At 45.0% G+C, this 15,442-nt stretch overlaps 1 protein-coding gene across 1 annotated transcript; it reads right to left on the bottom strand.

Annotated features, from left to right (window-relative positions):
- Window positions 1-624: 624 nt before the first annotated feature.
- Window positions 625-15,075, bottom strand: METRN (meteorin, glial cell differentiation regulator). Its single transcript, XM_042480701.1, has 4 exons — window positions 14,662-15,075; window positions 9,431-9,855; window positions 5,631-5,696; window positions 625-3,457 (listed from the first exon to the last, which is right to left on the bottom strand). The coding sequence occupies exons 1-4, from the start codon at window positions 14,748-14,750 to the stop codon at window positions 3,141-3,143; spliced, it is 897 nt and encodes a 298-aa protein (XP_042336635.1). The 5' UTR covers window positions 14,751-15,075; the 3' UTR covers window positions 625-3,140.
- Between the last annotated feature and the right edge of the window lie 367 nt (window positions 15,076-15,442).

The raw sequence follows: 15,442 nt of genomic DNA, 5'->3' as shown, positions 1-15,442 counted from the left end.
ACTGCCAATCCTCATTGTTGTTCTCATTCTTTTATACATTATCCCTTGTGTGAAATTCTGGGCTTTGAGCCAAAATCATTTCCGGGGTTAAGCAGGGTAAGCTTGTTGGTTTCCACATTGACGTTTGGGTGTATCCTAGTGGCACTGACCACCTTTGGGGCTGAAAAGCCTCCTTGGATGAAGGCAAGGGACTTATCTATTGACTGGTCAGTACCTCAATGAGTTCCAACATCTAGCCACCTTGTCGCTGGCCCTAGGATGCAAGCTAGGAAAAGGAGCCCTGGCTGATAAGCAGAGCCCTGATGTCTGTCTGGATCTGTGTCCTATTGTTATTGTTGCTAATGAAGCAGTTTGGTTCAGATCCACCCAGTTTCCATTTTCTACAGACTAAAGAAGTCAGGGAAGAAGATGCCCAAATCCAGAGCTTGGAGGAAACTCATGACACACAGTGAGTTACAGTCAGCCCTCCATATCCACTGATTCCTTATACACAGATTCAAGCATCCACAGCTTAAAAATATTCAAAAAATATATAAATCCTGGATAGCAAACCATGATTTTGCCCTTTTATATAAGGGGCACCATTTTACTATCCGCTCTATTTAATGGGACTTGAGGATCCACAGATTTTGGAATCCAGAGAGTTCTGGAACCAAGCCCTAGCAGATACAAAGGGCCCACTGTACTTGCATTTAGTTTATTTCCTCCAATAAAGTTACGTGATGACAATAAGGGATAACCATGTTCCTTTTCTGGTATAACCAACTGTGTCTTTCTGACTTTTAGAGTTACAGGTATGGGACAAGCTCACAATACAGGTGAGCTTTGTATCACACGTTTGTAGCATTCTGATGTTTTTCCTCCCCAAAAGCAGCAACCCAAAGTGTTTCTTTGAGTAATAAATTGAAATCGCAAACAGGGTGATAACCAGGGCGAGCAACCAAAACTGTAACCAATTACTTTTAAAAAGGAGCCTCCAGTGTTTTGCCCTGATATCGAGGTGGTCAAAGTGCAGCCCTTGGGCCATTTTGTAGTCCCCGGGTCCTTAATTTTAAAAAATTAATTAATTAAAAAATTAAAAAAAAAATCTGGAGGAAATGTGTGCATTGTTGCCATGCATTTTAGGTCCGGAAGAGGTCGTTTCTTAAAGGAAGCAACTTCCACTCACCTCCTATTGTTGAAAAAGGCCTCTAGAATTAAAATGCTCACCCCAATAAATATAGTGAAAATCCTCTCCATGTCTCTGGGGTGTTGTTTTCAGGGGGTGCAACCCACCAAAGTCTCCTGAAAAGCTAATGCATTCCCTTAGCCACCCACGTTTTTCACCCCTGCTTCTATTTCTCATACTTTCCCACTTTTGTTTCAGCACCTTCTAGACAACCCTGAGTGGACAAAATACAACTAGATTCAGCAGTGAAAGTATAAGCACCAAGCGAAAAGATTGCTAACATTTGCAGTACAATCATTGACCTTCTTGCCGAGCTCCATTTCTTTTTCCAGTGGTTCTCCCATTGCCAAGTAGACCAATACAGTACTTATTGGGCACGAAAGAAATCAAACCAGTTTGCCACCTTCTCTTCGGTCGGCCCTCAAGAGCCTTTACCAGCAATGGGGCTGGCAGAAAACCAACTGGTGATACATATCCCATCGCTGAAATCCCTATTAACAATTCATTTGCCCTGTTAGGACAATAAAAAGGCATTACCCTGATTGGAAAACTGGGCCTTATCCAAACAACAAAGCCTGGTGCAATCTTGTGCACGCTCACTTGGAAGTTAAAGTCCTATTAAACTCAGGGTGATTTGCTTCTAAGTAAAACATACTTGGGAGCAGGTTAGCTGGAAGTCCTTTTTATGTAAACCATGAACTCTAAATCTTTACTGAAACAGGGCTTCCTCCTGGACAAACAGCACCAAGTCAGGAGGAAGGAATCTAAACTCATGAAGAAGAAAAGTCACATCTGCAGCCAGGGCTGGGTCCAGGACTTGTGCTGGTTTTTGCAGCTAGGTTGGAAATCCAGAAAACGTGGAGGAGATATCTAGATCTGCCCTTTGTCACATTCATATTATTTGGGACAGGGAAATAGAAAAGACCAAGGGTGCATATCAGGTATTCGCAACCCCCCCACCCCCAACACAAACACACAAAAAGCTGTGCACACGGCTATTTCCAGTTCCAGCACTAGCTCCCTTCATCTCCCTATCTGATGCTTTCTGCCACATTGGACTTGATAGGAAAGGAAAACCAAGACCCCCCCCTAAAGAGCATGCAATCCCTCTTAGGGTTTTGGGCACCACATGAGATGTAATCCTGGTTTTGCAGCTCTGCCGCAGCAGCCACAAAAGGTTTGAGGTTTGTTTGCTTTGCAGGTGTTCTTGGCATGACCTTGCTGAGTAGTGGAAGACAGAGCAGAAGATGAGATGTTTTTTACGAGATGCGATTTCCCGTTTGGCAGATGCTTGCAAGTCGAAATCGACATGCAATAGACAGAAGGCCAGGTTTCCTTAAAATGCAGGAAGGGATTATTAGACTTGTTTTAAAGTGTGGCAGTTGGATGCTCCAGCAGCAAACAGGGGAATGATCCCAAGGAATCCATGTGAAACAGAAGAACGATCTGAAGCAACATGTTTTCTAAACCAGGAGACATATTGGTGTGTACCAACAGAATTACATAGCAGCCCAGTTGTCTTACTCAGACCAATGCAGCTTCTCTTGGTGGAGAAAGCCTCCAAGACTTATGGCTCAATCTCAACAAGTCTTCTACAGGAAAGGAAGAACTTTCTCGATCCCTCCTCACTCATCGCTAAATTGAGCATTTGTTGTTAGATGTTGCCAAGTTTCTTTCGACTTACATTGTCCATGTGAATGGGAAGTCTCCAAGAGGTCCTGTTAACAGCCCTGCTCAGGTCCATTCATGGCTGCGACATTCTTGGTTGACTCAGTCCGCCTGTAATGCAGTTTTCCTCCTTTACTTCTGCCTTCCATGTTACTGAGCATTGCCGTCTTTTCCAATGGGTCATGTCACCGAGTTGGGTATGTACACCATTTATGGCACGACTACGATGGGTGGCAAAAACCTGTCTCCTTCTCCAAACCTGAAGTTTGGTTTCATCTCCCTGGTCCTCTCTCCTCGCCTCAGTTCAGTCCAATGAGACTTCGCAAGGGTTTTCATGAGCCTGGCGCGCATCCTCGTATATGTGGCGGAAGTCTTTGTACCGGGGGGCACAGCTGAGCCAAGCCTCCCCAAAGTGTAGCCATCCTGTGAAGAGGAAGCTGCCAGGTCCTGGTTTCACCCCACATCGCAGCAGGGTACGGATGCTGCCGGTGGATTTCCCATATTTGCCAACTGGTTGGAACAAGGCAAATTTTTGGCGATGAATCCGGGTGGCGCTCACGCTGATGATGGATTCTTGCGATTCTTTATCGTTGGTGACTGTCCGGATATTCCCACGAATGACTGCAGGGAAGAAGTGCAGACAGATGAAATATTTAATTTTTGACTTCAACGTTCTGTAAAATGACCATGGGAACTGCTGGTAATGGTGAACACCACTTAAAAATAATAACAGCACAGAGAGTATAACCAAATACAAGAATGTCATATCATGTAAACCCTCTGGGTGACATTGGGCAAGTTATACTATCTCGCCCTCAAAGGATGGAAATGGCAAAACCCCTCTGAAGAAACCAGCCCTTGATGCCGCATGAGCACCTGTTTGCCTGTTTTTCATTTGCTGGCATTTCTGAGCAGATCCAGTTGCCCTGTTGTTATATGATGGCAACTTTAAATATATATGCTTTAGCCAAATTGAGGTACCCACATTTGAAAGGTAGTGTGGAACCAGTCCTGTACTGATGACTATTGGCCCAAGGCAAGAATTGAATATAACGTGTAGGATCTAGCCAATTATGTGCACAAGAATTGTATTATTAGCTTGCATTCAGCCTCTGCAAATCAACAAGAATTAGTCCCTCGGAGGTATTCTGAGAAGCCCGTGATCTGATCCAGCGTGGCAAATCCTTTTGTTCTTCTCTATGACTTACTAGTTGCTGTGGCAACCCTGGAGTGGGCAGCCAGCAGACCCCCTGACCTCTTTCTTCCATTGTTTGGAGAGCTGCAAATCTGGGGGTTAGCGGAGCATGGGGGGCAGTAATTGGCAACTGCCCACTGTACAGACAGCCCAGACAGCATTGGCGTTTGTAGGAGAGAAGGGAAGGCCAGGCAATCCCAGCTGGGAAGCCCCTTGCTCTGTGAGTTGCCCTGACTGATGGTGCCATGGCCTGGCTTGGCAGGCAGCTACCAGTTAGCTACTTACACAGCAATGGGGAAATGGTGTGTGTGTGTGTGGTATGCATGTATATGTGCTTTCAAGTTACCTGTGGACCTATGGCAACCCAGGAATTTTCTAGGCCAGATTCCCACTACATTTTAAACCAGATTGCAAATCGGTTTAAACCAGTTCAAATGACCCTGGTTCCCACTTGAAGTGATTCGCTGAAGCGATTCGGAGAGGGGGTGCCAGGCACTAGATCCATTTAACCCTCATCTTTTTGATACGGATTTTTTTCTGTATCTTTTTGGATAAATCGATTCGGTGCAAGTGTGAACCAGATGTGGATCAGAATCGATTTAAATTTGCCCTTTGACGACCTGGAGCGGGTCCATTTTGAACCGACTCATTTGTGAATGTGAAGCACAAGTGGGTTATTTTACATAGAAAAAATGTGATCAGGGCAAATGTAGTGCGAACCACGCTCCTCTGTCGAATCAATCCATCGATTTGGATCGCAAACTGCTTTTTTTGTAAGTGGGAATGAGGCCCTAGGGTCTTCTTAGGCAAGGAATACTTAAAAGGTGGTTTTGCCAGTTCCTTGCTCTGAAATAGAGCATGTAATGCAGTCCTTCTGGTTTCGTGGGGAAGGTATGCTATGCTGGCTGGAGGGATTCTGGGTGGGACAGTCCTGAAAAGGCACCTTTTCTTATGCTCTAGAAATTCCAGCCTGCAGCATTTGGGAAAAAGGGACCAAGATCTTGTGTGTATGTGCCTTTGAGCACATACATGCCTATGGCAACCCCATGCATTTCCTAGGGTTTTCTTAGGCAAGGAATAATCAGAGGTAGTTTTGCCAGTTCCTTCTTCTGAAATATAGCCCACAGCTCTGGGTATTCATTGGAACTTACGATACAATTCTCCATCATGGTCCAAAAACCCAGCAAAAACCAAATTCGCAATGTCTAAAAATACATTTAAATCACATGGAACAGGTAGTCGGTTTGTACAGTTTCTGCCCAAAGAGGGAGCATATTAAAGATGCCATTAATTGTTATGAAATGGAAGATGTGGAGACTGTTAGTTTAACTGGGGCTTAAAGGTGTGCAAAACAAGTCATCACCACTTGCAACAGCAGAAATTAGAAGTATTGCAATCACATTAGTGTCGCTAAGCAAATGAATGCCTGTGGGCAAGGCAGTCTCTCTTGGCCTCACAGAAGGCACAAGCCAACCCCTTTAAAACAAACCTTGTGCCATGGCTTCTCTTTTTAATTTCAAGTCTGCCTTCCCTTTTAGCTCCGCCAGTTCATGATGCTGAAAAGCAAAGTAGAAATAACGCAGGCGATGATGTACTCACCAAAATCGCTAGTGCAAACAGCCATCAGGATTTCAGTGTTGTTACATGGCCGGCAACTCCCTGAATCTTCCGAAAAGAAAAGAAAAACAAAAGTCAACTGAGGGGACTTATCACAAATGAACAATTCCTCTTTGGACAGGGATGGAGAGGAAGGATCAAAGAGCCAGTTCAGGTTAGGAATATCTGTGCCGGTTCTTTCTCATTGGACAATACTGCATGTACTTGTAGACTATTCTGCACCTAATATCTCACCTCCTTCCGCATCAGTGATCCATTCATGGGTCTCTGAAAGTTAGTTTCATGATATAGTGGGCCCTTTCGTATCTGCTGGGGTTTGGTTCCAGGATCCCTCAATAGACACCAAAATCCATGGATGCTCAAATCCCATTAAACACAATGGATAATAAAATGGTGTCCCTTATATAAAATGGCAAAATCAAACTTTGCATTTTGGAATTTATACATTTTTGGAATATTTCCAAGTCGTGGATGCTTGAATATGGAGGCCCAACTGTACCTACTAAATTTACACATATGGCAATTTGTCCAAAGGATTTCTGTTCTACCCAAGAATGGGATCTTTTCCATGATTCAAAAGGTAGAAGGAGAATGGAAAGGAGTAGGAGAGCCTGGGGGTTACTACCAAGAAAGACCTTTCTCGTAATTACTTTATATTTTAAGCAAGACCAATATAAGCACTTGGTATTTTTGGCCAGGTAACAGAGCCCTCTGAGACTAACTAAGAGAAGGAAGTTGTAGCATAAGGTTCTATAGACCTAGGGCCTGTTACAGACTGCCAAAATAAAGCTGCTTCGGGTCTCTTTGGTGGTATGCTATTTAAACGATGCATGGGTCCTAAGAGTCCGGAAGTCGCGTCAAAGCCACACTCCATTCCTAAGCACTGGAGTGCAGCTTTGGTGCAGCTTCCGGATTCTAAGGGTGCATGCATCATTTAAACAGCATACCTCCAAAGAGACCCGAAGCAGCTTTATTTTGGCAGTCTGTAACAGGCCCTAGGCTGTATCTACACTGCAGACTTAATGCAGTTTGACACTGCTTTAACTGCCATGGCTCAATGTCGTGGAATTCTGGGATTTGTAGTTTTGCGAGATATTTGGGCTGCATTTGCACTGCAGCAATAGTGCAGTTTGACCCCATTTTAATTCTCCTGGCTCCAATCATTTAGAGAAGGCTAAATATCTCACAAAACTACAAATCCCAGCATTCCATAGCATGGAGCCATGGCAATTAAGGTGGTGTCGACTGCATTAAATCTGCAGTGCAGGTGCACCCCTAGCCTTCTCAGTCAGAGAGCTCTAGTGCCATGATGAACTACAAATCCCAGGATGCCACAGAATGGAGCCATGGAAGTTAAAGTGGTGTCAAACAGCATGAATTTTGCAGTGTGGCAGCAGCCTTTGAGACTGAAATGAGTCCATTATAGTGTGTCTGACTCTGTATTAGGTTCAGCCCTTGCTTATATCAAAGTTTCTTAGGACAAGGCTTCACGAAAACTTGTTTTCCTCTATGGGCAGAGTGCCTTGGTTGTTCCAGTGACCATGTTAAAGCCTTATTTGTTGTGCAGCCAAACTGGTGGCCAGGTGACCGCTCCACCGGCTGTTGCGGCGATAAGTCCGATTAGATGTTCCCTCTCCAGCCTCATTTTTCTGATGGCCCAACACACTCCAGGTGGCTCAAGTTACTACCCCAATTATTCTCTTTGCCAAGGAGGAGGATCACAGAATCAAGAGTCTGTGAAAAGCAAAGGCTGCTTCGTTTGGCTTTTGGAGGCCTGAGAGGGAAACAGATCTGTCGCCTTTTAAAAGTCAGTGGGGCTGCATCTGCGCTGCAGAACTAATGCAGCTTGACACTACTTGAACTATTGTGGCTCCATCCTATGGAATCCTGGGATTTGTAGTTGTAGATCTTCATCATGGTTCTTTGCCTTGCACCCTTGCCTTTTGAACAGATCCCAGACCATTGGTGTTAAGGAAAAATAGAAGCAAGAGGCTCCTCTACCTCACTTTGTTGCAGATCACAGGCGAAAACAACAGCGAAGGAAAGGGACAGGGGACCAGCAGAAAGAGTCAGCATTGGACCTCTACCTAGTGGGTTGGTCTCAGTAGGTGCTCAGTGATGCTGGTTTCTGTGACACCATCTGTTGCCCCTGAACCCTAAGGCGACGCTATCATAGGGTTTTCTTGGCATGTTCCTCCCTACCCAGGATCACAGTGTGTGTGTGTGTGTGCGCGCGCGCACATGTGTCTGTGTGTATCCAGATCTCTTCTATGCCAACATTCTCTGAAGATGTCAGCCACAGATGCTGGTGAAACATCAGGAATAAACTCTTCTAGCACAGAGCCACATAGCCTGAAAAACCCACAAAAAACTATGAATGCCGTCATGAAAGCCTTCAACTTCACACAGGCTGGATGGTCACATGTCGGAAGTGCTTTGATTGTGTCTCCCTGCATGGCGTTCCTGCCTCACCAAACTATGAACCTCAGATTACCATAGGTTGCAACCATGGCAGTTAAATTGGAATCATAGTGCTACTATCACTGTATAGAGTGAAAGGCTTCTGCCATGTTTGCACCCGCAGTTTAGGTCTGCAGATCCCAAGACAAGGAGGCCCATCCTCTTGGATCAGCTGCAGCACCACAAAGATCCAAATGAGATTTCTGGGTGCGATTAGAAACTGCGTATACTCTGGCTACAAAGTGGCTTTTGGCCTCAATAAGACAGATACAGATGTCAAATAGAGAACCAGCATGGCATAGTTATTGGAGTGTTGGACTATGACTCTGGAGACTAGGGTTTGATTCCCTGCTCTCCCATGAAACCCATTGAGTGATCCTGGGCAAGTAACATGCTCTCAGCCTCAGGAGAAGGCAATGGCAAACCGCCTCTGAAGAAACTTACCAGGAAAGCCCTGTGATAGGGTCTCCTTAGGTATGCCATAGGTCGGAAATGACTTGAAGGCACATAACAACAACTGGTGCTGCATATTTCCTTTGCCTTTGTTTCAAGGCCCTTTAAGGCATATGTGTCTTGTGGCTTCTATCTGCATCAATCTTCCCTGGGAACCATTTTAAACAACACTTAAATTAAGCAACATGTAGACCTCTGCCACCAACCTTATTATTTTTCTTCCTTGCATGGTTTTTACCACCTTTCCTTGCTGAAGAAGTCATTATACTTCAAAAGCTAACATGATGTATTTTGTGCCTGTGGGTTGGCTTAATAAAAGTATCACTGTGAGGTCTACTTTGGATTTTGTTGTGTTGTGGCTGTGATTACAAACCAACTACTTCCATAAGCCCTCTCTTATCGGGGAAACAAAAAGCACAAGAATTGCTATTCCTTTCAGAAGGGGTCAATCCAATTTCATTTTAGGCTGAACTGGCATCACCCCAAATCACAGGTAACTATGGTTTGGTTGAATTGCCTGGAGGCCACTACACTTCAGATATGGGAACTCTAGTAAAATGACTGGTGCATGGGTTGCCTGCACATTTGAAATGTTAACCTGTGATTTGGACTCAGAGCTGGAAAATTTTACTTTTGGGGACCATGATGCCCAGAATCCCCCAACTGCCGGAGAGATACTGGGACCTGGATTGCATGAGAATGTCTTTCACAATTTCTCTTTATGCTTGGCACACAAACTATGGCTTCTTCTTGTGTACCAGGATCTCCGCCTGCTCAGAGGAAGAGACAAGAGGCTGTTGCTGAGCCTGAGATGAGGACATTTGATAAATACTGACATAAGGGCATCCAATAGCCAAGCTCATATATACCTTCCATGCTGAGATTTCTGGATGGCCAAGAAAAACGAGAGTTCCAATTGCCCCGCAGCTCATAGCGGAAGGCGGCGATGCGCCGGCTGATGTCCTGGTGCAAGGTGGACTGAAGGAACAGGGCAACCTTCTCCTTGGGCAACCAGCTGAAACAGCGCACCTTGGGCTGGACAGTGGCATCCGCCTCCGAGAGGAGGAGCTCCAACACACCATCCCTCTCCAAGTAAATCTGAGCGCCGCGGAAGCTGCTGGAAGATTTAATGCAGGCCGTCACGCGTCTGGGGTTCTCTTTGCTGGTGGTGCTTGTGGGGAGGCGGGGGAAAAGGCTCAGGCGTAAGGCTCCCGCTGGGTAGAGCCACTCCAGAGATCCCTCTGCACAATGTAAGGAGATCTGCTCCACACTGCCAGCTTCTTGGGAGAGGCCACTGCAAAACAGAACAAAACTGAGTTAGCAGAATAGTGGGGACTTGGATCATAGGCTTGATACCTTGGCTGGTTTAAGCCAGGTTTGTTTAAACCATGGTTTAACCTGGTTTGTTTAAACTGTGGCATAACCCTAGTTTGTTTAAACCATGGTTTAATCCCTGATTTAAACCAAATTACTTTTTAAAACACACTCCTAGTTTTTAAAATTGACATTTAACCAGCATCTGAAGACGCCAGCCACAGATGCTGGTGAAACATCAGGAATAAACTCTTCTAGAATATGGCCACAAAGCCCTCAAAACCACAAAAATCTAATTTTTATAGAGTTGGTTAATGGACATTTATTACTCTCAGCTTGGCCCAGGTTTGTTTCAATCTGGGCAGTCTTGGTGATCCCTCTGCAACACAGCTGCCAATGACATCCCTTGAAAGTTTCACTCTCGCTGTCCCCTAATTCAGAGCTTGTTCTTTGCTGACCTCCATCCAGGTCAGACTGCCCTGCCTTGCCTTCACCCATCTCCGAACAGCAAAGACTGCAAGGCAATGCGATCCAGATGTCTGGAGATACTTGATCAGCTCTTTCCATTTCACAGCCACATGACTCATCCACTGCAAAGGATCAAGATAAGTGAGAAACAGATGTTGCAGCTGTGGCACACACGCCCCCACACTCCCATGGAGACCTATGGATGCTGCTCTCTAGAGGTCCCACAGAGGCAATGGCCAGCGATGCAGACTCAGCTCGATGGTCTCAGGCTCAAATTGGATGCAAGTTGCTTCCATGACTCAACTTGGACTTGGCATGATGCACTAACTCGACTTGACTTGAGACTCAAGACTACTAGAAGAAACCAACAAAAACTTGGAACAGTTACCGAAGAGGGTCAAGGAGGAAAGCACCAAGATAGGCCTACTGTTGAACATTAACAAAAATGTGAAGTCGAAAGGTTTCATGACCGGTATCCATAGTTTTTTATAGATTTTTCGGGCTATGTGGCCATGTTGTATAAGAGATTATTCCTGATGTTTTGCCAGCATCTGTGGCTGGCATCTTCAGAGAACAAAATAATAACCATGGAAGATCTATAAGAATTCACCCTAGATAATGAGAGCATTGAAATAGTCAAAGAGTTCCCATACCTTGGATCAAACATTGATCAGAACCAAGACTGCAGTCAAGAAATCAGAAGAAGTCTAGGAATGTGAAGGGCAGCTATGAAAGAACTAGACAAGATCCTAAAGTGTAAAGCTATGGCGGGTTATAGACCGCCACATTTTAAAAAGGGGGCGTCTCTTCTAGACGCCCCTGGCTCTAGTACGGACTCTGTCCGTACAATATGGCGCCAGCTGTTCCACACGGACGGCGCCATCTTTACGTATCGGACGCTGTGCGTCCGAACGTGTCACGGCGCCTGTGACATCGCGAATGCGCCCCTGGCGCCTCGCGACGTCACAGAGGCGCCGCAAGAAGAAGCTCCATTGTGGAGCTTCTTTTTTGCTCCGCAAGGAAGCCGCGCGGTGTGGCTGCGACGGCTCCCTTACGGAGCAAACGGCGGCGGCGGCAGACCACCTCAAAGCGGCGGTCTATAACCCGCCCATAACTCTGAGCCCTAAAGTTAGGATTGTCCAAAACATGGTATTCCCCATCACCACGTATGGATGTGAGAGCTGGACAGTGAAGAAAGTGGACAGGAAGAAAATACAAACTCATTGGAGCTGTGGTGAGGGAGAAGAGTGCTGAGGATACTGTGGCCAAGAAGACAAACAAATGGGTCCTTGAACAGATTAAGCCCTGGAAATCATGATGAATAAACTGAGGCTGTTGTACTTTGGCCACACTATGAGGAAAAAGGAATCATTAGAAAAAGACACTGATGCCAGGAAAGGTGGCAGGTGTTAGAAAGAGAAGAAAACCACATGCCAGATGGTTAGGTTTGATCAGGAAGAACATAGAATCATAGAGTTGGAAGAGACCACAAGGGCCATCCAGTCCAACCCCATTCTGCCATGCAGGAAATCCCAATCAAAACATCCCCATTGACAGATGGCCATCCAACCTCTATTTAAAGACCACTCTCTGAGGGAGTGTGATCCACTGTCAAACAGCCCTTACTGTCAGGTAGTTACTCCTAATGTTGAGGTGGAATCTCTGCAGTTTGCATCCATTGCTCCATTGGGTCCTAGTCTCTGGAGCAGCAGAAAACAAGCTTGCTCCCTCCTCAACATGACATCCCTTCAAGTATTTAAACAGGGCTATCATATCGCCCCTTAACCTTATCTTCTCCAGGCTAAACATACCCAGCTCCCTAAGGCGTTCCTCATAGGGCTTCATGGTTTCCAGACCTTTCACCATTTTAGTTGCCCTCCTTTGGACACATGGCTCCAGTTTCTCCACCATCCTTTTTGAATTGTGGTGCCCAGAACTGGACACAATATTCCAGGTGAGGCCTAAATGCGCCTGTAGGACCTGAACAAAGAGACTGAGGACTTGGAGATGTCTCTTGCTTACCTCTGCCACCATACATTTCCCCTTCCTCTATTTTCTTTCTCTTTTTTGGGGGGATTTTAGAAGGGGCAGAGACAGGTCCCTCCTGAACTCTCAAAAGTAACCTTTGTATTGAGAATACCATCATCACCAGCAGGTTCCCAAATCTCCCAGTCAGCATGGCCATTCTGTTTGGGAGATTCTGACACAGCGGTCCAAAAATGTAACCGTTCCAAGTGGTGATCATAATATATCACCATGCTAGCTCTGGCCAGTTGTCTTAGGCCTAAACAGCTGAGCTGCTTAAATGCAGTAGACCTTTGCTCTGAAAGGTAGCAAGAACTGAGTGTGCACCATTTCTCATTCAAAACAGCTGCTCACCAAACTCACTGTATCACGTTTAAGGAATGCAGTTTAAATGGACTTTAAAAAATCTGCTTTCAAGGAGCCACCAAATTTTCGACACAGCTTGCCATGAGGAAAATGATCCCTGCCTTTTTCACAGCAAGGGAGGGGGGGAAAACATTAGTCCTACTAACAGATGTCAATACATGCTCAAAAGGCATTTCAAAAACATGGTTCAAATTTAAATCAACCCTCAAAATATGGATTTTAAAGACAAGCGGAGTCCTTCTTATCATCCAGAATCCCAAAATCCGAAATATTCCAGAAACCAAAACCATTTTTCATGGGTAGCTGAAATGGTGACGCCTTTGCTTTCCAATGATGCAACGCACCAAATTTTGCTTCATGCACAAAAAGATTTCAAAAATTACCTCCAGGCTTTGGATGGGAGACGTATACGAAACGTAAATGGAATTTTTGTATTTAGACTTGGGTCCCATATCCAAGAGATCTCATTACGTACATATATGCAAATGTAGGTAATGCAAAATCCAAAACAAATCCAACGTGGAAAATACTTCTGGGCCCAAGTGTTTTGGATAAGGGGAACTCGGCTGCTATGTGAGTTTGCCAGTATTGCTCAGGTCTGCAAAAGGTTTGACAAGGCTTTGTAAGCTGGGCCATATGGAACTGACTGTCTTAGAAAGATATTTGGGACACAGGAGGGTTTACTTGTCCAGCCAGGTACTTGTTACTGGTATATTCCACCTCCCTGTCCCAGTATAGACCCCTTACAGCCTTTTAGGCACTTTTCATTCTGCTAGCCGAGATGTCCTTCCAATGGCCTTACAAAGCGACTGCCTCCTTTCCTCTTTCATTCAGGCAGGAAATACCAGCATTCAACAGAGAGGAGATTGCAGAAACGATTTCCCATTTATATAAAGAAGCCGTTTGAATTCCACCAGCGGTTATCAGGTCTCAAGAGACCTGTGCGACTGTAAAGTTTACTCCTGCTGTCACAAAAGCTATCCAACAGATTGATTTTAAAAAGAAGACAGAAGCTGTAATCCAGCACACATAGAGATAAATAGCCGGATAGACAGATACTGTAGATAGATAGATAGACAGACAGACGACACACAGACATAATGATCTTACTCATAAAATAATGTAAGGTATGATACATCTTCAAGGTGACTGTATACTTATGGCAATTTCACAGGATTTTCTTAAGCATGGAGTGCCATAGATATGAGAAAGTATGGTTTAAGTGTTAGACTACAACCCTGGAGACTAGGGTTCGATTCCTAGCATGGCCAAGTAGAGAGGTCTTGTAGCCCCTTTGAGACTAACCGAAAGAAAGAAGTTGGCAGCAGGAGCTTTCATAGACTTCAGTCTCCTTCCTCAGATGCATTGAGTGGAGTGGAAACCAGGGACATACCTATATATATGCCATTGGTACGTGAGAAGCTCAATTCAAATTCAAAATCCTTTGTGTATGGAAATGAAGTAACATTACGTTAAATGCATCTGAGGAAGGAGACTGAAGTCTAGGAAAGCTCCTGCTGCCAACTTCTTTCTTTTTGTGAGTCTCAAAGGAGCTACAAGATTTCTTTACAGATTGATTTTACAGACTATTATCACCTTTGAATTAATAAATAATAATAATAATAATAATAATAATAATAATAATAATAATAATATGCATATGAGGATGGAGACTGAAGTCTAGGAAAGCTTATGCAGCCAACTTCTTTCTTTCCATGAGTCTCAGGGGCTACAAGATCTCTCTCCCTACTAGACATCCCAGGATTGCATGCAGTGAACTACACCTCCCAGGACTCTAGAGGTTGAAGCTGCAGCTCTGCAGATCCTTTTTTCTCCAGTGCAAGATGCATGCCCCCCTCCAAGGACTCCTCTCCCTGCCATTGCTCCAAAGGGAAGGCTTTGGAAAGTACACCTGAGTGAGACTTACCTCCCCCTCCAGCTGCACTGATCCTCAGAGTAGTTGCAAAGGGCAGCATCCAAGAGGAGCAAGCAGAGCAGCCTCAACACCAAAGGCATCTTCAGGGCTCTTCTTCAAAGCCAGAGAAGAAAGTGGATCAAATGTATGGGAAGGAGGCCTTTCGCATCTCCATCCTGGACAGCAGCCCTCCATCCTCCATTGCCCTGTTTGCAGAGCTCTGTCTTTCTCTCTTTCTCCTCTCTTGATCTTTCTCCCCCCCCCCCTTTTTTTTTTTCTCAATGAACAATGAAAAAATAGCCTTTCCTTAGATCCTGATGGAAGCTGCCACTGGGGATTATTCCACAGAGGAGGAGAAGAGAGAGATGGAGACAAGGATCTCTGAACAGGAACTGGAAAAGAGCTTCAAGTGACTGCACTGCAGATCGCTGGCCAGTTCCAAAGAAAGAGAAGAGAGAAGAAGAGAAGGAGGAGGAGGAGGAGGAGGAGGAATAAAAGATGCTCTGGCTTTTCCAATCAAAAGGAGGCTGGGGAACTTTCAGCCAATAGGAAGAGAGACCCAAAAGAGGAGGGGGGCTGATTCTTTTTTGGACTATTGGGTGGGATTTCTTTCTTTTCTTTCTTTCTTTCTTTCTTTTTTGGAGATCAATTTTTTTTTGGAGTGGGAAAAAAAACTGCTGTGCAATTGTTCTTGTCCAGATGTGAGACTCTCTGCAGGAGAAGCAAACAGGGTGGCTTGGCTTGCAAAGAGATCTTGTGGCACCAATAATAGTAATAATAACAATTAATAATG

The sequence above is a fragment of the Sceloporus undulatus genome, chromosome 8 (assembly GCF_019175285.1).
Source record: "Sceloporus undulatus isolate JIND9_A2432 ecotype Alabama chromosome 8, SceUnd_v1.1, whole genome shotgun sequence".
NCBI lineage: Eukaryota > Metazoa > Chordata > Lepidosauria > Squamata > Phrynosomatidae > Sceloporus > Sceloporus undulatus.
Note: the sequence above shows the minus strand (reverse complement) of the source record. Positions and strands in the feature narration are given on the sequence as shown.